This window comes from Lampetra planeri, chromosome 30 (assembly GCF_965212315.1).
Source record: "Lampetra planeri chromosome 30, kcLamPlan1.2.h2, whole genome shotgun sequence".
Taxonomy (NCBI): domain Eukaryota; kingdom Metazoa; phylum Chordata; class Hyperoartia; order Petromyzontiformes; family Petromyzontidae; genus Lampetra; species Lampetra planeri.
The window spans coordinates 7,293,103-7,316,507 of record NC_136136.1 but is presented as its reverse complement, the minus strand read 5'-3'; the positions used below and the strand labels follow the sequence as shown (position 1 = coordinate 7,316,507).

General features: G+C 53.6%; 1 protein-coding gene and 1 long non-coding RNA gene across 2 annotated transcripts in view; one reads left to right on the top strand and one right to left on the bottom strand.

The window, feature by feature from the left end:
- The window catches only part of LOC144728905 (follicle-stimulating hormone receptor-like), a 36,441-nt gene extending 27,215 nt beyond the window's left edge, over positions 1 to 9,226 (bottom strand). The window contains exon 1 of the mRNA XM_078608645.1: positions 8,491 to 9,226. Within this exon, the coding sequence (XP_078464771.1) occupies positions 8,491 to 8,687 (197 nt within the window). The 5' untranslated portion in view covers positions 8,688 to 9,226. The remainder of the gene's footprint in view (positions 1 to 8,490) is intronic.
- A 10,231-nt stretch (positions 9,227 to 19,457) lies between these two features.
- Positions 19,458 to 21,524, top strand: LOC144728904 (uncharacterized). The gene is made up of 2 exons (XR_013587578.1): positions 19,458 to 19,518; positions 20,649 to 21,524. It is a non-coding gene; the product is annotated as an uncharacterized LOC144728904 (long non-coding RNA).
- The last annotated feature ends 1,881 nt before the right edge of the window (positions 21,525 to 23,405 follow it).

The following is a 23,405-nucleotide window of genomic DNA, read 5'->3' as shown; positions in this document are numbered from 1 at the left end:
CTCACGCCGCGCCGCTACCCGTTGAGGAACAGCTCGTTGCTCACGCCGATTTCAGTGTTGAGTCGCATCCTCCAAGTGATGAGGGGACAGAGTGGTTGGACTCGTTGTGTGCCGGGTCTGCTAACTTGTCCAAGGTGCAATTGGGAGCATTGAGGGGTTTGCTACTCGAGTTTGCTGATGTGTTCAGCAGACATAAGTACGATATCGGCTGCACAGACCTGTTGCGCCACCACATAGCTACGGGGGACGCGGCCCCTATTCGACAGAATCCCTTCCGGCTCAGCCCAGCCGAGAAGGAGCATGTGCAGTCGGCGGTTAATGATATGTTGGCGGCCGACATTATTTCGCCCTCTTCTAGTCCGTGGGGTGCTCCTATTGTCCTAGTTAAAAAACAGGACGGGTCTTTGCGGTTCTGTGTCGATTTCCGCCGCTTAAACAAAATCTCGATGGCGGATGCGTATCCGCTCCCCAGAATGGATGAGTCGCTGGATGCCTTGGCGGGAGCACGGTTTTTTTCCACACTCGATCTGCTTTCCGGATTTTGGCAATTGCCCCTCGATAACGAATCTAAACCTAAAACCGCTTTCCGGACACCTGGTGGCCTATTTGAATTCAACCGGTTGCCCATGGGCTTACATTCCGCTCCCGCCACGTTCCAGAGGCTCATGGAATTGGTTTTGTCGGGCCTCCAATGGGACACCTGTTTGATTTATCTCGACGATATCATCGTTTTCAGCCGGACTTTTGAGGAGCACCTCCAGCGACTGAGAGCGGTGTTCCTCAGGATGCGTTCCGCTAAGCTTAAATTTAAACCGGCTAAATGTTTTCTGCTTCGGGAATCGGTCAGGTATTTGGGCCATATCGTGAGTCGTTCAGGGATCTCGACAGACCCTGCTAAGACGCATTGCGTCAGCTCATGGCCAACGCCAACCTCGGTCACGGAGGTTCGCAGCTTTATTGGATTCGCCTCCTATTACCGTCGTTTTGTCAAGCAGTTTGCCACCATAGCCAGGCCCCTGCACGCTTTGACGGCTAAGGGTGTGCGGTTTCACTGGGGGGCGGAAGAGGAGGCTGCGTTCTGCTCCCTTCGTGACGCCTTGGTGCAGGCTCCCCCCTTGTGTTACCCCGATTTCACACAACCGTTTTTGCTTGACACGGATGCCAGCAACACGGGTATCGGGGGAGTGCTCTCACAGGTGGTCGGGGGGGTTGAACGGGTGGTCGCCTACGGTAGTAGAGTTCTTTCCCCCGCCGAACAACGCTATTGCGTGACTCGCCGTGAATTGTTAGCGATTGTGTTTTTTACACAGCAATTCAGGCCGTATCTTTACGGCCGTCATTTTACGGTTCGTACGGACCATGCGGCTCTCCAATACGCTATGCGGGTGGCGCAGCCATCGGGCCAATTGTCCCGATGGTTGGAGGTCCTTCAGGACTACCAATTCACGACGATTTACCGCAAGGGATTACGACACTCAAATGCGGACGCCTTGTCGCGGTTGCCACCGCGCACGGACTGCGCATGTTTGCTGGGATCGGCGCGGTGTAAACCCCCGGTCGCCGACACCGCGGGAGTTGCGCTCGCCGCCACTGACACCCCGGGTGTCGACGCTCCCACGGGGAGGGACTCGCTGTTATCGTTGCCCCTCATTGAGTGGGGCCGTCTCCAAATGTCCGACAGCTCCCTGCTTACGCTGCGTCGAAAAGTTGACGCTCCCGAGGTAGGGGATGCGCGGGTCGGTTCCTGGGTGTGCAGACAGGGCCTCTTGATGAAGTGGGACAACATGTCCCGGCGTCACGTGCTTGTTGTGCCTTTTGCTATGCGGGGTAGGGTCGTTCTGGCTGCTCATGAACGACTCATGCATCTGGGTTTTCACAAAACGCTCGCCCTAATCCAGCGAGACTATTATTGGCCGGGGATGGGTAACGACGTGGCGAACATTCTTAAGGGATGCATAGGGTGCGCCCGAAGAAAACCGCCACCATTGGCGGCTAATCCACCGCTGCAATCCATTCAAGTTTCGCGCACAAACGAATTGGTTGCGTTAGACATCTTGGGGCCCTTTCCTGCTACGCCGAGGGGAAATAGGTTCCTGCTGGTTGGCGTAGAGTACTTCACCCGATGGCCCATGGCATGGCCACTCGCCAACCAGTCGGCTGCAGCGGTTGCGGACGCCTTCGTCCAGGGTTATGTTTTGGACAAGGGCGCCCCCGAACGCTTGCTGACGGATCAAGGAAAGAATTTTTTGAGCGTTTTGTTGCGCGAGGTGTGCGACCTGTTGGGTACAAAGAAAGTGCGGACTTCCCCGTACCACCCGCAGACTGACGGGATGGTTGAGCGTCTGAACAGGACGATTACGTCTATGCTGTGCCAACAGGTCTGCGACGATCAGGTTGATTGGGACTTACAGGTGCCGGGGGTACTCGCGGCCTATCGAATGGCCCCTCATGCGGCAACGGGGTTTTCCCCATTTTTTCTTATGTATGGGCGGGAGGCCGATCCGGCCATGGACGTCCAACTGGGGATTTCCCAGCCACGTGCAAAATCAAAATTGGCAGACCACATCAAATTTAATATCGCCAAATTGGCTGAAGCGCGGGAGGCGGCGAGATTGAATTCGCGGTCTCGGCAAATCGCGAACGAGAGATTGCATGGACGGAGGGTGCATACGCACGATTGGAAACCAGGCGATAAGGCCTGGCTGCATTGTCCACATGCACCGTTGGCTACGTCCCCCAAATTGTTGAGACCTTGGAGGGGACCGGTGGAAATTATGCGGGTTGCACGACCCCAGAGTATACAGATTAAATGGGGAAAACGCCGTTGGTACGTGCACCCCTCCCGACTGAAGCCCTATGCGGCACCGTGTGACCCCGTTCTGTGCCGTAACGACCGGGCGTGTGATGTGACCGTCGACTCGGGGAGGGATGTGTCGCAGGCTGATCCTCACATGTCTCCACCTGACCCTCCCCCAGGTGTCTCGGGCCTGACGGCTGCTGACCGTCGGGAACCGGAACCCCGCGGCACGCGCGGGTCCCCGATGCCTGGCTCGTGCCTTCCTGAACTGCCGGCACCGCCGGACGGTCAACCGCGTCTGGTGCCGTACGACGGACCGGCGAGGCGGACTCGGGCTCGGGCACAACACTTTTCATGAAGACATTTTTCAACACCGAGCTCGCCCGGTGTTCCCCCTCTGCCGGGGTAATGTCCCGTTCTAGGGACGCTCGGAAAGAATGGGACGCTGCACGAGTCGGAAGAGAGGAAAAAAAAAAAATATATATTTTTCTTTTCTGCATACACATTTGGTATTGTCACTCGCCGGATTGTATATATTGTTCTGTTGTTGTGTAGTGGCATTGGTTGATGGTTGCGGATGGCAGTGTTCGCGTTGTGTTGTGTTGTTACGTTGGTTGTTGTTCTTGTTGTTGTGTTACGGGGCACACTGGGGGGAGGGGGTGTTGTATATTTTTATAGCAGCCGGGTCGGCTGCGAGCTATGTGGTAGGGGGTGATGTAGTGGTGGTGTTGACGCGCGCCGACTGTGACAGTGATGGATCACGGGGCGGCACGGGGTGCGGGGTTGGGCACGCGTTGTGGGCGTGGTATGGACGCGCGCGCCGGGAGTGACGGATGACGGGGCGGCGCGGCGTGGGTGGTGAGGCACGCTGAGATGTGGGAAAACAGGATCGTAGCCAGCGCCCAGTGATTGGTCAAATAGGATGGGTCCTCTCAGCGACGTCCGCAGGTGGGGTATAAAGGGGGACGCGCGAGAGCACTCGGGGTTGTTAACCAGTTGAAGATCGAAGACGGAGTTGAAGACATAGTGCCCCGAGACCCCTAGTCCCGCTGTCCTTGTAGGGACTGGGGCCCTGTGTGGCTCGGAGGCGAGACTGTGGGACCCGTGGTTCGACGCCCACGTGGGTCGGGACCGGGGGACCCACAGTCGAGACGGACACCCCGGCAGGGTGTGTCCCGAGTAGCTCAGTGGGCGTTAGTCGCCAGAGTAGCTCAGTGGGCGTTAGTCGCCAGAGTAGCTAAGTGGGTGTTGGTCACCCGAGTAGCTCAGTGGGTGTTAGTCACCCGAGTAGCTAAGTGGGTGTTAGTCACCCGAGTAACCAAGTGGGTGTTAGTCACCCGAGTAGCTAAGTGGGTGTTAGTCACCCGGGTAGCTAAGTGGGTGTTAGTCACCCGAGTAACCAAGTGGGTGTTAGTCACCCGAGTAGCTAAGTGGGTGTTAGTCACCCGAGCAACCAAGTGGGTGTTAGTCACCCGAGATACTACAGTGGGTGTTAGTCGCCTGTGAACCGAAGTTGGTGAAATAAAGAGTGTGCTACCCGTGAAGTCGTCTCCCGCCGAGTTACTACATTACACATGTAACGTAAAGCCCAGATTATGAACACCAATTCGAACTCACAAACACAACGACTGTATCACGACCGCCGAGCCAGCAATCACGCGTCCGTGTAATTGTCTAATCTCGCTGCCTTCGCCACTCTCGTCGGAGCGGGTTTTTCAGGGTCAACAGAGAACTGACACAGCAAGGATTGACCTCTCTGCTCCTGCTCCTGCTGCCGCTGCCTATGACGACTGGGCCGCCGCTGATGTTGGTTAAATGATCAGATGTCATTCTATTCTTCACCTAATCGACGCGACGCTTGGCAACCGTAACATTGAGAGCGAACACCTCGCTGGTGAACACGGCCACACAAGAATTATGAGCAATGGCTTTAAGGCTCGGTACTGACACCGTCGCTACTTAACATCGTTATACTGGTAGGAACCCACTGGTTCCGTCGTACAGGGAGGGGCTGCGTGGGGAGGGAGGGCTGGGTGGGGATGGGAGGGTGGGGAGCGGATGGGTGGGGAGGCTGGGGCTGGGTGGGGAGGGGAGGGTGGGGAGGGGCTGGGTGGGGAGGGGCTGGGTAGGGAGGGTGGGGCTGGGTGGGGGGTGGGAGGGGTGGGGCTTGGTGGGGAGGGGCTGGTCACCTCGTGGTGCCCTTATAAAACTCAACGTTTAACCTACTCACGCCGGCTTGTACCCGCCCTCACAGTCGGGCATATTTGCGGAATACACCACGCCGCCGTTGACCCTGGCCATTGACCGAGCAACCCAACGTTCCTACCAGCTCCCTCCGCAGGAATGTGTTATATTAGTCACCTGCCATGTACATCACCTAGAAAGTTCATCTACGCCGTAACCCTTGCTGCACAAACATCGAGAACATTGCCAATGCTCTCACAGCTGATGTAGTTTTATAGGAGTAATGTTTCCATCTCTGGAGACTCCAACCAAATCCGTCCAAATCCACTGCTAGCGCTTCATACTTGAACAACTTTCATGTCGCCTAATTTTACGATGTAAAAAATAATCGATAAGATAAGCTTTGGACAATACTTTTTGAACTCAGGTGGGTAAAACAATTTCGATATGTGTATATATATATACTGTTCCACACTTGGAATGATCAGTAGCGTGTCGTACATTCAGTGTGACGCTCATAGCATCTTTAATTACACAACTGTGTGAAGATCTCGCGCAAATGACAGCCACTCTGAAGACGGACGCTTGTGTTTGATTGACAGCCACTCTTGTCCAGGCTTCACTGCCCTTAAGTCGCCCCTCAACTGACAGCCCCGCGGCTATCCGCCGATCACACATCCCACGTCACAAATCCACGTCACATCCACGTCACACGCCACGTCACACCCTACGTCACATCCACGTCACATCCACGTCACACACCACGTCACACCCCACGTCACACCCCACGTCACAATCACCCACGTCACACCCACGTCACATCCCACGTCAAACCCCACGTCACAAATCCATGTCACATCCCACGTCACATCCCACGTCACACCCCACGTGACACCTCACATCACAAATCCACCTCACATCTCACGTCACATTCCACGTCACACCTCACGTCACAAAATCCACGTCACATCCCACGTCACACCCCACGTCACACCCCACGTCACAAACCCACGTCACATTGCACGTCACACCCTACGTCACAAACACGTCACAAATCCACATCACATCCCACGTCACACCCCACGTCACACCCCACGTCACAAATCCACGTCGCACCGCACGTCACAAACCACGTCACACCCCACGTCACACCCCACGAGCTGTCGGCCCGGGGCTCCATCCACCCAGGGGGTGCTGTTGGTGTTCACAGTCAGCGCCACGAGTCAGCAGTCCCGTCCCCGTAGTTTCCCTGTTGTGGTGCCGCATTCCCTTTGGCACAACAGCACCTCTCAATTCCCTTATACGTTACATGATATCTTCATAAGGATCGTGTTCAACTGCACAACCACGCAGGAAATGCCACCCTTGCTGCGTAGTCCGGTGCGTGATGACCCCCACTCCAAGATATATCGGGGTCATGGTCGTGAGACGCCTGACATAACAACAGATCGGCAAAAAGAGCAAATCAAGAATCGCCCTGCGAGAGACACCTGCAAGGAAGGAACCTGATGCGCTTCAGATGGCGCGCTGCGAGCCGCTACCCTCTCGCTGACCGACTCGGTGGGGTAGAGCCATTGCGTTCCAACCCTGCCCAGGAGCTCGGACACCAAACGGCCAGATGCACAATGAGATAATGCAATGAGCATCATAACAGGAGCATCGAACCTGGCACCAATCCCCTGGCTCCCTTTTCTCCGGCGAACGTGCGGCCCCCAGGTATCCGCAAAGACATGCAAACTATGAGAGGGGGTTTGCACGTTTCCTTCACAACGACAACCACTGACCCATCGACCAAGACATTAACAACGTCCTTCACCACCACCCACCAAGTCCCGACCCTCCCCCCACCCCCCCTTCTGTAATTGCGCTGCTGCTACTGCTGCTGTCAAGATCCTAGCATCTTTCTACCCAGATTCGGAGCAACGCCGCGGCTGTGCGAACGGAGTGGCGCAACGCGCTCGCCCAGAATAGACGCCCCCTCACACCATCGCATCTCCTCCTGGCTTCGATATTCTTCCTCATACTCGAAGACACTTGGTGGAACCATGTTGCGCGCTGGAACATTACCGCTCCGATGCGCAACATCTCCTTCATGTAAGGAAAATTAAAGGCACGAGCCACAGCCGTGCCATTATGGCCATGCAAGCCAAACTATGGACCATGCAGCAAAACCACAGAGACACACAGCGACTCGAAGATAAATGTAGTGACCGTGTGTGAACCGCTGTTGTTTGCGCTGCTTCAACGGAGGAGAATGAATAGCAGAACGGCACGAACTCTCTCTGTTGAAGCCCTCTCGTCGCGGCGAGCAGACCTCGACATTCACATCGAGCACCTGAACAGCTTGCTTTGCGCAATAATATAATTGCCAAATTTATGTTTAATTAACCAATTAAAATTTGCGTAGAGCCCTCGGCTCATTTATCTCGTTTGCATGGATTTGTAGCATTTAGAGGTGACACACCGAATCGCTAGACTCGCTTCCAGAAGGATCCTACTACATCGGGATGTTGGGGTCTAGTGCATGATCGAGGAAAATCCGAGAAAACCCACGCCCAACAATCGAGTCAACGCTCCCAGCTCCGCACAGATAGATATAAGTTTCCATTGCACCTGCCGGTAACTCGCAGTCCAGGCGGTTAGACTTCTAACGCGGCCATTGCGGGAGGCGTCTTGCGTACTAACATCGCGATGAGCTTATAAACGCGACCTCCTTGCCTATGATCCGAGAACACCTGGATCGTCTAGAAGGAGCACAATGAACAACTCTTGGGAGGCGTGTGGAGTGTCTGAACGAGACTTGAACTCAGACGGTTCAAACGTGCGAGGAACTCACCGTGAAGACGTTCCCGGAGCGGTGTGGGCGATTGAGTTGATGATGGAATTGGTGTGCTGACCTATGTGTGATGACGATGGTTAATCACACGCTCACAGATGATGATGATGATGAGTCGGTCGGTGTGGGGGCTACGCTGCACGTGGCTGCCTGCGATCTATTGATGTGGAGGCAGCAGCGAGGGTTGGTGGATCACACACAGATGGGGTGAAACTCCTTTCCCGTGAGTGGGCGTCGATCAGCAGGCGGTACAGCAAGTTGACTCATCGCCATATGTGCCCATCTGTATGGGGATGGTGTTGCCCCCTTACGCAAGGCATCGCTTTCCTCTGGGTGGACCAGTTTCCTACCCACTTGTATAATAATCATAATAAACACAACTCACGATCAATTGGCTAAAACATCTTACAAATAAAAAGCCAACGAAGGAACAACAGGACCCATCCTCCCTGAAAACGAGTCCCACGACTCGGGCGTGGCTCCAATGGATAAGTGATGGTGATGATGGTGACGATGATTTTGATGGTGATGATGATGGTGATGATGGTGATGATGTTGATGATGGTGATGAGGATGTTGATGATGATGGTGATGATGGTGATGATGGTGATGATGTTGATGGTGATGATGGTGATGATGATGTTGATGGTGATGATGATGATGACGAACTCACAAGTGCTGCGTGCGTGCCGGCAGCAGGCTCAGCTCCAGCGTCTTCCCGCCCACGCACTGCACCAAGTTCATCCAGTCGTGCGCGCACACGCACCCAAGGGGGCACGCGCCCCCCTCGACTTTCGGCGGCAGCGCCAGAGCCTGGAGCCAGAGCGCGACCAGGGCCCCCCACCACGTCCTACGGTGCCCCCAACTCATGGCCGCCTTTGCGAGAGCACGGAGTCGCCGAGGAAGAGAGAGAGAGAGAGAGCGCGCAGGGGTGTCACGGGAAGGAGCGAGGGAGTCAAACGGAGAGAAGCAGCAAGGGAGTTACAGGGGAGGGTGCTGGGCGTCACGAGAAGGAGCGAGGGAGTCGCTGTGGAGGGAGCAAGGATTAACGGGGGAGGCGACAGGGAGTTACGGGGCATGGGAGCAGGGAGTCAGGGTGGGGAGGATTTGGGCAGCGGGTGACGGGAACTGGGAGCTGGGTTCAGGGCTCGGAGAGCCGCGAGGAACTCTGCTGCTGCTGCTTCCTCCGCCGCTTTCTCGCTCGCTCGATCTCACAGTCGCGATGGAACGCGACTCAGTCCGCGGGGACTCGGCTGGAATCAGCGAAAGGGAGAGGTGGGGGGCGGCGGTTGTGGAATGGTGGAGCAGATCCGCGGGCTGCCCTCCTAGCCCCGCGTGGAAGCGCTGGTTCGCGAGTCTCCACCAAACAAACTGCGGCTGCTGCTGCTACTGCGGCTGCCGCGGCTGCTGCTGCTGCTTCTGTCGAACGAACGGCGGAGGCGCGAGACACGAGAAGGAGGAGGAGGAGCAGGGGACCTTGGTCGGATCCCGCATTTATCCCCTCCAGGAGGGGCCCGGCACAGGTACGAGGTGAAGAGGGAGGGGTGGGGGTCAAGGTAATCATCCCCCGCCCCGCCTCCCTCCTCCGCTCCATCAATGCCATTACTTGTCGAGATTATGTTGCATAACCAAATTGGCTCACTTCATTGACCTCGTTAGCAACGGTTTAGGAGTTTTGGGGTTGGGCTGTGGTTTCGAGTTGAGCCGCGGGTGCAGTTTGGCACGATGTCCGACGTTCTGCTCCACGTACTTCTGCAGGAACGGATTACTCAGTTCCTTCTGAATGATGATATTTCATTGTTGTTCATGATGATGTTTTCGTGAATTTTTTCAATATTTTGCCTGGAAAATCCCACGATATGGAACAGCTCGGTCTGCGGTGATCCGGTGCCAAAATCCACCCACCCTCCAAGTTCTGAAGTCCTCTATGTATTAAGGTGTTTACATGTAGCAATAAACCGAAGCACATGGAGAAACCCCACGCATGCGAGGGAGCAACACTCGATCTCTCACAGACAGGACACGTGGGAGTCCCACGTTCTTGCTGTAGCGCCGTTTCCTGGTGAGCCAAGGTACGGACACCTTCTCGACGCCCACGTGAAGGGAGTGAGTATCGAAGCCCATCTGTGTGGTGATCCACCAGCGCCCGGCAGTTCTGATCACGATCATTTGATATTTGATGATGACGACGATGATCGCTTAAGACTATTCATCCGAAACGTCTTTTTGGTCGACGTCGTTGTCATAGTCCAGAATGCTTCATTCAGTTTCTAAACAACAGCACTAACCAACGTGGTGAAGTATGGTCAAACAATACTCATGACTGACACGGTCATAGGGACGTTCATCCTTCCCCCGCACCTCCAATGAGCACGGTCGGCAACGTACGGTGCGAAAGAAGTTCAACGTAGACCCAGCAGTGGACTGTTTCAACTACTGCAATGAGTCTAAATCACTCGTCGCCTAATGCTGCTGCTGAGTTAGCAGTGGTGCAGGACACAGCTCGGCACATTCGTGAATAACGCTGGAGCATTAAAAAGGAAAGACATATCATGTCGGCGACGTTTTGGTCAATGGGCCTTTTTCAGAGCACATAAAATAGATGTGATCAATGTATTCTATGTGCTATGAACAAGGGCCGATATCTATATTTTTTCCCGTTATTGACGCATGTGTTTATTTTTTTGTTCGAATCTAAATAGAGTACGCCGAGTCTCGCCCAACCTATTAAATGCACCCGTCACGATAACCATCGATTAATCGATGCACGCGTTACATCCAGCTGTCCGAGGCCGAACTCCGGAAAAAATATCCCGTGAGAAGTTCAGCCCAGGGCTATCTCTCCCGGCTGGTTGTCAAAGCTGACGTCCCCGTCCCCCACCCCCAGGTACACCGCACATGGCAGCAGAGATATTTCGCACGGTGCAGTAACGCCGATAGCACCCGCCAGGGGTCGCTCTCACACCGCAAGGGAGTCAGACGCAAGTGAAACCCGCGCGAATTGTCCCGGCCCTGATCTATTGATTTGATTCGACGCTTGCCGCGTAATGGCAGCGGCGAGGTGTTCTCGAGCTCGATGGCAATGCCTAGGCCTGCTGCTGGGCCACGTCGAGACGGCTTTAGGAGGGAGTTCGTGCCAGTTTAACTGTTCGTCCTCCTCCTGTCGAAGAAGCGCAGGACTGCAGTGGTTTACGACACGATCTCCATCCATCCATCTCTATGAGTCTCCGTGTGTCTCTATGGGCTTACTGTACGGGCCATAGTTCGGGTCGCACTACTGTGGTTGGGTCTTTCGTTTTCCCATTCACGAGCGAGATATTTACGCAGCAATCATCTGTTGGTGTTTTCATGCTGTTGACGGCTCCCGTCTGTGTCTTCGTGGGATGATCGTTGAAGGCAGGAGGTCGCGCGATGGTGCTTGGGTCCGGAATGAGGAGGCGTTAACAGTATTGTGGCCGTGCCGCGTTGCTACAACTCCGTTCGCACAGCAGCAGCGTTCCTCAGGATCTGGGATTGTGAGATGCAAATGAGATGCAAATGATGGTGGTGGCGATGACGTTTGGTTACCGAGGAAACTCGCACGTAGCCTCGATACTTTCCCAGAAGGGTGCTGCTACAGTTTCCCAGTAAAGGGCGATGATGATTACTTCCGAGTGTGACCCCAATTAAATAATTTTCGTTTTTTTATTTTAAAAAAATTTGGACCATGACGCCGGCACACCATGGCCTATATAACTCGCGCGAATGACACCGCGTGGATCTTTAACGCCCACCGCGAAAGCGGACATCGCCTCGTCTTTTGAACGGTGAAACGCACACGCAGCGTTAGCCAGGGCGACCGCGGGCAAATTGGAACCGCGAACCGTCGACAGGGCGCTGGGTGGGCCACGTCACCGCCTCCCCAGGTCGTTCTCCAAATTACACGGAGCTTTCGATTGTCGGTTCGCTACGGTCAGAACGTGGGGGAGCGGTAGTGCAGTGGCGAGCGCGCTGCGCTACGAACCGCGCCCGAGCCACCCGAATTCGATTCGCGCCCAGGGCCAACACCAGTGACAATTACGAGTCCTGAGCCTCCCCTGTGTCGGCTCAGCCTCAAATGATTACTCGGTTGCGGTGTGTAATACATGCAGCACTAGGGAGACAAAGGCGGTCGGGCGTGGCGCTGGCCACGTGTACTGTGTCGGCCCTCATGGGTGCTCGCTAACAACACCCCCAACAGCCTGTGTAGGCTATACGGGGGTCTTTGTGTGAGTGTGTATGTGTGTTTAGGTATGTCTGTGTGTGTGAGTGTGTAATGTGTATCTAGGTATGTCTGTGAGTGTGTATCTCGGTATATTTCTGTCCATGTGTGAGTGTGTAATGTGTGTCTCGGTATTTCTGTGAGTGTGTATGTGTGTCTAGGTATGTCTGTGTGCGTGAGTGTGTAATGTGTATCTAGGTATTTCTGTGAGTGTGTATCTCGGTATATTTCTGTCCATGTGTGAGTGTGTATGTGTGTCTAGGTATGTCTGTGTGTGTGAGTGTGTATGTGTGTCTAGGTATGTCTGTGTGTGTGTGGGTGTGTAATGTGCATCTAGGTATTTCTGTGAGTGTGTAGGTATATTTCTGTCCATGTGTGAGTGTGTATTGTGTGTCTAGGTATTTCTGTGAGTGTGTGTCTAGGTATGTGTGTGAGTGTGTAACGTGTATCTAGGTATTTCTGTGAGTGTGTCTATGCGTTTCCGTGTGTGTTTATCTGTGGTTGTATCAATGCGTAGTTATGCATGCACGCGTGTGTACTGTATGTGTGTGTGTGTATGTGAAGCGGTGGCGACTAACACTGGCGGATATTTGAACCGGTGCTGGGCTTCCCCTAGCTTCAAACGAGTCCCTAGTGCGGTGTGTAAACATCAGCACTGGAGAGACAAAGGCGGCTGAGTGTGGTGTTGGCAACCCACCCGCGCATGTGCTATGCTGGCATTCATAGGGGCTCGCTATAGCACGCAATTGCCCCAAACAGTGTGTTCAAGGCTGTCTTGGTATAGGTGTATGAATACAAGTATATGTGCTTCGGCGTGTGTGTGAGCACGTGTATGTGGATATGTAGGTATGTGTGTGGGCGTACATGTTATTTATACTCGTGTATTTATAGCTATATATCGTGTGTGCGTGTAGGTGTGTATTTTAAATGTCCCGATACAAAATAAAATCTATATTCTGAAAGCACATAAATAGGCGACGTTTCGGCCGATGAACCTTCAGAGCTAATAGAGAGCGCGTGAAAACTAGTTTGAGACTGTACTGCACACCAGAGAGCCGGCATAAGAATTATGAAAAATAAGGGTCATTGCCAGAAACGTCGCCTATTATTTCTACATGTATTATTTCGTAAGGCCGCAGGGTTGAAAGACGATCGTGTTCGTGCGAGACGGGGAAGTTCCCTTGTTCTGCATGTATGTTGTATGTATGTTGTATGTATGTTGTATGTATGTTGTATGTATGTTGTATGTATGTTGTATGTAAGTTGTATGTATGTTGTATGTAAGTTGAACTTCTTTCATACGTAGGCAACCGTGCTCATCGGAGGTGCGGGCGAAACGACAACAAACCAAGCACAAACAGCCAGTTCTGAAGAAATTGGTTTCCCACGAACATGTAAAAGTGCATAAGCTCCCAGCGGCTTCCTCATATCGGAAGGGAAGAACGTTCCAGACGTGCCGCAGAAGCAACGCATCCTAACGCGCGACGCTGTTGACCGGCCTTCGTTCGACGGCTCGGACGAGGCAAGCTGCATGCAGGGAGATGCCGCCCAGAGATTGCGACAGCAGCAGCCGGAGCCGCCACCAGCGACTTTGCGCGAGAGCTCGCGATGTGGGTCCTAGATAAAGGCGGCGTCGCCGCCACGAGGAGGCAACGAGCTTGTGGTATTGGGGTGGGGGGTGCGGATGGTAGCAGCGGCCTCCAAGCACAGCCCACATGCGCCCCACGAGATGGGAGTACTCTCGCCCCCCCACCACCACCATCCCCCGGCCATATGAATGTGGAATGTCCATTGCTGGGTCAGGGATATAAGTGAGAGGTGTGCGCCTTCCCCCCCCCCTACCCCACACACTGGCAACTTTAAATTCTGGCGCGCAGACTCATCCCCCGTCGTGGGAATGTGGAATTTCCACTATTGTATCACGTGAACACGGGTTTACTTTGACGCGATACCGTGTGCACGCTGCATTGATTCCTCCACCCGTGTTGAGGACTCGGGTCTACCAGACACGAACCGCCTCCTCTCATCCACCACCCGGTGTTCAACCACGACGCTGCAGGTCGCAAGCGCTTCCCTTCACGCGTCTCCTCTAGGTGCAGAAAAACATCTTTTGTTGTACTGTACTATACCCCCATCGTCTACGCTCCCCGCCTCCGGAAACTCGCACTGAGCAGCTTGGTTAAGTTTGGTCAAATGACCCCGCGACCTGCAACCCAGAATGGATTGCGAGAGGGGAACGTGACGTGCACGCGCGTGCACATCAGCGCACAGGCGCGTGCGCACAGGCGCACGACGGCTTGCGCGGACCATCACGGGTCCAATCCGGTCCATGCCGAACTCCGTTCTTTGTACTCCGCACGTAACATCGACGCTCTCGTCCACCCTCCTCTCGGCTTTACGGAGCGCTGCCTTTTTCTGGCAGCTTTTGTTGAAGCAAGAGGCCAGCCCTGGACCGGTTTGGCCCATGGGTGTAAACTCGCAAAGAGAAAGAACCAAAGAGCACGCTTTGTTGTACTCGCACACGCGCGCGGTCACGCAGCACAGAGCCGTCGCACGCGACTTCTCTAGGAAGTTGCCCGCGACCGCGCCCTGCCCACTGCGACTTGGGTTTTGAATGAGCGAGCGATGCTGCTGCTCAGAGAGACGGACGCATTCCTGCAGCTGTGCCCTGGGCGGGCCACCATCTCTGGACAACATACTTTGAGTCAAAAATACGAACTGTGCGTGAGTGCAGAGGAACGCGTGGGTGACTGGGGGGGGGGGGGTGGTGGACGTGGCGAGGGTAGGACCCTGTTCAACCCCCCTCCCCCCTACTCATCCTTACCTGCAGCCACCCCAAGGCGTCACCCGCGCCCATCTTGGCCAGGAATGAGATCGGACCGGCCCGGACCGCGCTCCCCGCCCCACACCGCCCGAGCTGATTCCTATCAGACAGCTCAGAGAGCTGCCGCAACACTCCCGGATTCCTTGCATTGCACGTGTAGATGCTTTTGTATCGCCACATCATCATCATCATCGTCCATAATAATAATCACCATCCATTCACCATCAATCATCATCATCACCACAGTGATAATCGCCATTAACATCATTATTATTATAACCCTCCTCAGTCACCACAATCGATCGTCATCATTATAATCTATCATCACAATTCACCATCATCCTCCATCATCACCATAATCATCGATCAATCGCCTTCATAATTGTATTAATCTCCATCATCATTTTCTAATTTTCACCACCAATCAAAATAATCATGATGGAAATAACCATCATCGATCATCAACATCTCCATCACACGTGGCGGTCGTGAGCGCCATGAATTCGTGGCGCGAGCGTTCACGGGCAGCCCAAGCGTTGCGCCACCGCTCGCGACCCAGGCTGGGCTTCTCGACTCGAACCCCAACAACAAACGCCACGCAGCGTCATGAGACGCACACGCATGGCGGCGAGACCGCGTTCATGGCAGTGCTTGCGCGATAGCACAAATCTACCCATCTCGATCGGCTCGAAATTATCGTAAATCACGTGCTTTTGTGCGTGTGTGTGTGTGTGGCCACCCCCGCTCTAAATCCATTCCCTCGTATCTATACTGTGCCCTTTCTGGGGGTGCGAGACTTGGCCGAAAAAAATGTAGAAGGTAAAAGCATCGAAAAACAAATTAAGCATGGGCAGTAAGTGCAACGACTTTGTTTCATCAACCCCTAAGTATGTATTAACATTGTACAGTTTTTTTTTACAATTGAGAACCAAAGGAGTGCAAGGCTGCAGTAAAGTTTAAGAACCACTGCTCGAAATAAACCAGCTCAAGCTTAAATTTCTATTTAAAGCTTTCGTGACTGCAGGGATTCATCTTCTTGGTTCTTTGGGTAAAGTCACGTAGAATGGAAATAATAAAATAATAAAAATAAAACATAATAAAACGAAACGTCGTGAGAATTATTTATGATGTTTTATTTGTATTATTTTATTGTTTCCATTCTACGTGACTTTACCGAAAGAACCAAGAAGACAGCTCAAGCTTCTCGTAAACCACGTGGTTTTTATATGGCCACTCCTACTCTGACTCCCCGCCCCCTGTGAAAACAGACGCCGCTCCGTGTAGCAGCCTCGATGCGCAAATGTCGCTGCTTGCTCCCTATCCTCATCTCTCCTGATCCGTTGCTCCCGCTTCTTCGTTCCTTCTCCATCCTCTGTCTTTATATTGAACTTATTTGACACGTTACGTAGCCAACTATGATAATTATCGGAGGTGTGGGATATTAGAAACATTAATAACAGGAAACGTTTCGGGCAATAGCCCTTCATCGCAGAGACGCAGTTGCATTGAGACAATGCACACATTAACACGACCGTTGTGGGGCCTGGCTGTATTGGGGTTAGTGTGGGGGAGATATGTGGCTATACTTCCCCACGCCGGTCAATGCGGGTTGGCAAGGTGACAAGGAGGGGGGGGGGGTCAACGCTCACACCCACGGGACCTCGCCAACCTCTCGCGATCCCTCAGGGGCCCAGCCAAGCACACGTGGTGTGGGTTCTGGTTCGGCATGTGGCCTATATGGGTATGGATAGGGTTGTGGTTCAAGATTGGGATTCAGGGGTCGGTGAGGGGTTGTCGTCTTGGACATTTCCCGGGAGCTCTTAATGGACATCAAAACTCAACACGCGGCTGAGCAATCTGCTTCACGTTGCTATTCCTCCATACGGCGTCATAGGGGTCATTGTTTGGTCTCGGAACTGTTTTATCATCTCTCTACTTACGAAGGACTATTGCCCGGAACGTCGCCGATTAAATACGTACGTTTTATGCTTCTTCTTTTTCTCTTTCAGTTGCAGTGGTATTGAAGAATTTGCTGATTTTGTAATTTTATTTTATTTTCGGGAGCAGCAGAATTTCTCGATGTTCACGCCCCGCGCGCCTCGCCCCGCGACTCGGCATTTAAATCGAGTTCCGCGCGTCCTCGTGTCACCTGCCCTCTCATAACCCCCCCCCCCCCCCCCATTGTTTGGTGTCAGACACAGCCCCCCCCCACCCCACTCCCTCCTCCACGTGTGAGCAAGTATCGGCACGCCATGGCCCCGGCATAAGAATGCGCAGCGCCGAACCCACAGCCCCGTATTTCCCTCTGCTGTACGACCAGATTCACCCTGAACGCATCGCCAGCGAAGCGGGTTTGAACCTGGTTGATGAGCACTTTGCCTGGGAATGCCACGTGGTGTTGTTAGGCGGTGGGCTGCCAGTTGGACGAGAGGAGGCGGTACACCAATGCATTGTTGAATTCATCTGTGCGGAGTTTGGGACGTGTTCTCCCCTCGTGTGATGGCGCACGTGGTGGATGGTTTTTATTCCGGTTTCGCAGATCGACATCCAAAGCTCGCAGCAACCTCCTGAAAGCAAGGCTTTCCTGGCTTAATAGGGGACATCGATTCATCGCTTAGGATTAATTGGCCTTCATTTTGAGAAACAATGCCCAATTGCCCGATTGCGACTCCGCATAATCAACATCAGCCATGGTCAATCCACTGCTGGATGAAAGCCTCCCCAAGCCGCCGCCACCACCCTCTCAAGATCCTGCGACGTAATAACCCACCTGCACGGGAACCAACTTCACCGCTCCATCTCCTCGATTGACGTCCTCTCGGATGAGCTCATTCCTTGACTCGCAATTTGTTGCCACACTTGGTGATTCGCGAGGCTCAATCGCTCCGGGCTGTGGGCAGCTGGGGCTGTGGGCAGCTGGGGCTGCAGGGAGCCTGGGGCTGTGGGCAGCTGGGGCTGTGGGCAGCCTGGAGTTGTGGGTAGCTGGGGCTGTGGGCAGCTGGGGCTGCAGGGAGCCTGGGGCTGTGGGCAGCTGGGGCTGTGGGCAGCTGGGGTTGTGGGCAGCTGGGGCTGTGGGTAGCCTGGGAGTTGTGGGCAGCTAGTGTGGTGGGCAGCCCGCGGCTGCTGTGGGCAGCTGTGGGCAGCTGGGGCTGTGGGCAGCCTAGGGTTGTGGGTAGCTGGGGCTGTGGGTAGCCTGGGAGTTGTGGGCAGCTGAGACTGTGGGCAGCTGAGGCTGTGGGCAGTTGTGGCTGTGGGCAGCTGGGGCTGTGGGCAGCCCGCGGCTGTGGGCAGCTGAGGCTGTGGGCAGCTGGGGGATTTTGAATAGCCCGCGGCTGTGGGCAGTTGGGGCGATGTGCGCCTCGGGGGTAGACGGAAGCCCGGGAGGGCAGCTCGGGGTGGGGAGTGACGTGTGGCACGTGGACCGAGTGTCACGCACAGCGAAGTGTCACAAGTTCGTGTCACACAAAGCGCAGTGTCACACACACACACTCACCTAAGTGGCACATGCAAGTGTTACTCAACGTGTCACAACGTGCCAAAAACAGCGAAGACTCACAGTATGCAACACTTTACTACGCAACCGTGTCACAGGGCAGGGTCACAAAACGCGTTACACAGTATTGTCACACAGCAGTCCCACAGTGAATGTAGTGTCACACACACCAGTCACAAAAAACAAAGACAAAGATCCCCCGTATAGCCTGAGCAGACTGTTGGGGCAAGTGCTGTTAGCGAGCAGCTATGAAGGCCGGTACGGCACACGAGGGGGTAGGTGGCCAACACCACGCCCGACCCCTCTTGTCTCCCCAGTGGCGATGTTTACACACCGCACCAGGTACTCATTTGAGGCTGAGTCGACCTAGGGAAGGCCCAGAACAGGTTCAGATAATCGTCACTGGTGTTGGTTCGTAGCGCAGCGCGCTAACTGCGACCCACACACCCCAAGTCACACACACCAATTACACACACACACACCAATCAGACACACCAATCACACACACACCAATCACACACACACACCAATCACACACACCAATCACACACACACCTGTAACATAAACAACCCAGCCACACATACCCCGAGTCCCACCCCAGTCACACACACACCCCAATCACACCCCAGTCACACACACCACAGTCACACACCTACAGCCCAAGCAGCCACCGCTGTCACCGTGAATACCTCTCATAACTCCCTCCCACGTGAGTCACGCATGCTTGCAGTGAGGAACCCTTACAACACGGGGGGTGGCGGTGGTGTGAGTCGCGCAGCCCGTTCCTCCAGTCGGTGTCATCATTAAAGGGCCAGGGAGTCACGAGGTGTGGCCGCGATTACGACCAGAAAAACCAGCCCCATCACTCACCCGCCCACCCACTCACTCACCTCATCCACACATCTACTCACCCACTTACTCACCCACCCACACATCCATCCCATCCACTCATCCACCCACCCACCCAACCGCCCCCACCCAGGCCTTCGACGTCCACGTTTCAATCGAGGAGACGCAGCGAGACGCGTGCGTGGTGACGTGGGGGCATTCCTGCGCCGGGTATAAAGCACCCCGCGTCCTGACAGCACCAGCCGCGTCTCATCCATCTTTCTCGGCCACGCGTGGCCTTCCCTGCCACTCCAGGTGAGCTTAGACCAGCGGGGTCGGAGCTGCGTGCGGCTATTTAGGGGCTCCTGCGTAATGTTATTCAAAAGCAAGGCGGCTCTTTAAATATTGCGGGGTTTTTTTTTTACTACCAAATTCTAAAGAAATGGCTCCTTGTTATTTCTGTTGCCGACCACTGGGTTAGACCATCGACAGGTACCGAGACTTTCTGCAATAATTCTAATAATCATAATTTTAAAATATGTACATTTAAAATTTTTTAACATTATTTATAGACCTTGGTCAATGTATGAAGGCCTCGGCACGAAGTGTCCGTCATCGGGGGGGAAGGGGGGCGAAGGGGGCGTTTGACCATACTTCACCGGCGCTGATCGACTCGTGTTGGTGACGAGATTGTGGTAGATACCAAGAGCGGTTGAGATATCACTCGCCACTGATGTTATCCGCCTTCGAGAACCGACCTCGGGTCACGAGAGCTTCATAGTGTGTAGCGCGCTAACCTCTACGCCGTAGCCCACGCACATGTATAACTGTAGGTTTCCAGTGTATTGTATGCAGACTAATAATGGCACAATATATGTGCCTCCGCGTAGCTTGATCGGACTCCATGTGGCGTGCCTTAAACTCAAACGCAAGGAAAAATTGTTACATTTAAGTGGCTGTGACTGTCGGCGATTATTCGTGATTTTTGCAAGACCCAAGCCAAAGTAACCCACCTCCTGAGAGGCAGGGGGGCATTGCCCACAACGTCAGTCGGGTATGTACCTACCCGTCTGGTATAAAGCCGGTTACTGGCGAAGTTGTGGGATTGGCGAGCGCTGTGAACCCGACCAGCAGAGTTGAATTCCCGGCCACGGATAACGACATCGGTGGCGAATGATATCCGACCCAGTTTTTCGGGCCTTCCGCCTTCACCAACCCGTGGTGAAGCATGGCCAAACAACTTCGCCTCCCTCCCTCCCTCCCCACCATTACCGACATGGCGCGGAGAAGTATTAACCCAGCAGTGGAATGGAAATAGCAAAAACTATCAAATGAATTCGTTGATTGTACGCCGTGTAATTGTATGCGTGAGAACAAATTGAACGGTGATAATTTCCGTGATGGGTTTAACTCTCTCGCTCTGTCTTTGATGGGCTATCTGGCAGCTCGCCGTGACCTTCACCTGGACGCCGAACCGGGTGGACCTCGGATCCTGCCCATCGCAGATTCGACAGCGACCGCGCGGGTTCCTCCGCGGTGTCCCTCGCGACGAAAGTCGATGCCACGTGGTGGCGTTGTGACGTCACACGGCAGCCGATATGAGCACTGCGTTGTGATCACGACTCAACACATTTGTCAGTAACACTGTGGCCTTCAAAGGAAACAAATATTCGTTTCGGTTGATGGCCCATCCAATGATATGCTATGAAGAAGGGTCATTGTCTGAAACGTCATCATATATTTTTTTTTTTAAGGCCACAGTGTTATTTACCAATGTGTTGATATTTGTTTTTATTGTTAATTATGCTTGTGCACCACTGACAACTTGTTTACTATTACAATTGCCAAGACGCAGAATAACTAGACTCGGGCTCTCAGGGGTTTGTGTGAATGCCCGAGGCTCACAGCGCCAGACCAAGGTCCCCTTTAGGACTCCAATGGTTGCGTGTCAATGTCTGAGGCTCACGGCAAAGAGAGAGGGAGGGTTTGAAGAGCGGCTCAATCGCTATTATCGTCACCACGCGACCTTAAACACTCCCCACGAACACGAGGACCAAGTCTCTGCTTCCCGGGTCCAGTGGTTCTCATCAGTTCAACAGTTCTTTGGAGAAATTGTGAAATGTTTAGGACCACTGGAGCCGGAGGGGCCTCTCCGTCAAAGCCGAGTTCGACGTGGTGCCACACTCAAAGCGGTGGAAATTCCACATTCTCACGACGGGGGTGAGTCAAACCCACGAGACAATCGGTGTTATATTTGCTGTGTGCCGATACAAGCATGCACATCAAATGTAAATTGAATGTAATAAAAAATTGTTATCTAAGCTATATAATTCATTTTTTGTCTGTCTGTCTGTCCGTCCGTCTGCGTACGCTCCCTTGCGGGGGATGTAGCTCTCGGACTGTGGGGTTCGCCGAGATTAAATTTTGCAGGTGGGCACGCCCCCGGCCCCGCGGTAAATTTAGGCATTTCCGATTTTTCGTCTCTAAACTTTAAATCGGACCGATTATCGATTTAGTGCGATTTGTATTTATTTATTTAACGCTTTATTTATTTAATATCGCCGACCAACGCGGACCACGGCGGTTGCCCCTGGCAACGGGTAGCAACAACTTCGCTGCGGGGTGGACGCCATTTTTAATTCCCGTTAAAAATATGCGCACGCAATAACACGCGACTCTGAGGTAAATTCATCAAAGTTTCACGTCCTCTTCACTCCCCCCCCCCCACCCCAATGTGTGCAATTACTATTATAGGGTCGGTAGATAATAAAATTATAGCGATTAGACAGTATTATTGTAGCGCGGGGGGGGGGTTAACGGCCCCAGTACCCAGCCTCAGCCGGGTGGGCAATCTAGGCGAGGCCGGAGGCTCTGCACGGTACTAGGCCTCGACACGCAAGTCTGTCAGGCGTCGACTTTGTGGTATAAACTCGATATACCCAGCGTTGCCCGGGGGAAAAATACATTTAAAATCTTCTGAAAACTTTAAAACATAACATCCCAATGAAAATACAACTGTGTAATTAAAACTCTAAACCCGACCGCGCCAAGAATCGATTCTCTGAATCGCGAAAAGGAATCGAAGGTTGTAGATTCATTTAGAATCGCCTTATTTCCGTTTAATATTAGTTGGTTATAGAGTTGATATAAACTGCTACGAATGGGAAATATCCGGCGTTGACCGGGGCTAAAATATAATTAAAAACTCCTGAAAACTTTAAAACATAACATAAGAATGAAAATAAAACTCTAATTAAAAATGGAAACCTCCTATGCGCCAGGAATCGATTCTTTGAATCGTGCAAAGGAATCATCGAAGGTTGTAGATTCCTTTAGGATCGCCCTTAACATGTGGTGAGGGGGAGAGTGAGTGGTGAGGGGGAGAGTGAGTGGTGAGGGGGAGAGTGAGTGGTGAGGGGGAGAGTGAGTGGTGAGGGGGAGAGTGAGTGGTGAGGGGGAGAGTGAGTGGTGAGGGGGAGAGTGAGTGGTGAGGAGGAGAGTGAGTGGTGAGGGGGAGTGGTGATTGGTGAGGGTGAGTGGGGAGGGTGAGTGGCGGTTGTTAGTGGTGATTAGTGAGGGGAGAGTGGTGAGGGGAAGAGTGGTGAGGGTGAGTGTTGAGCGTGAGTGGTGAGGGTGAGTGGTGATTGTTGAGGGTGTGATTGGTGAGGATGAGTGGTGAGTAGTGAGGGTGAGTGGTGAGGGTGAGTGGTGAGGGTGAGTGGCGGTTGTGAGTGGTGATTAGTGAGGGGTGAGTGGTGAGGGTGAGCGTGAGTGGTTAGGGTGAGTGGTGAGGGTGAGCAGTGAGGGTGAGTGGTGATTGGTGAGGGTGTGATTGGTGAGGATGAGTGGTGAGCGGTGAGGGTGAGTGTTGAGGGTGAGTGGTTAGGGTGAGTAGTGAGGGTGAGTGGTGAGCGTGAGTGGTGAGTGGTGAGCGTGACTGGTGAGGGAGAGTGGTGAGGGAGAGTGGTGAGGGAGAGTGGTGAGGGAGAGTGGTGAGGGAGAGTTGTGAGTGGTGAGGGTGAGTGGTAAGAGGTGAGGGTGAGTGGTGATTGGTGAGGGTGAGTGGTGAGGGAGAGTGGTGAGGGAGAGTGGTGAGGGAGAGTGGTGAGGGAGAGTAGTGAGTGGTGAGGGTGAGTGGTAAGTGGTGAGGGTGAGTGGTGATTGGTGAGGGTGAGTGGTGAGGGTGAGTGGGGAGGGTGAGT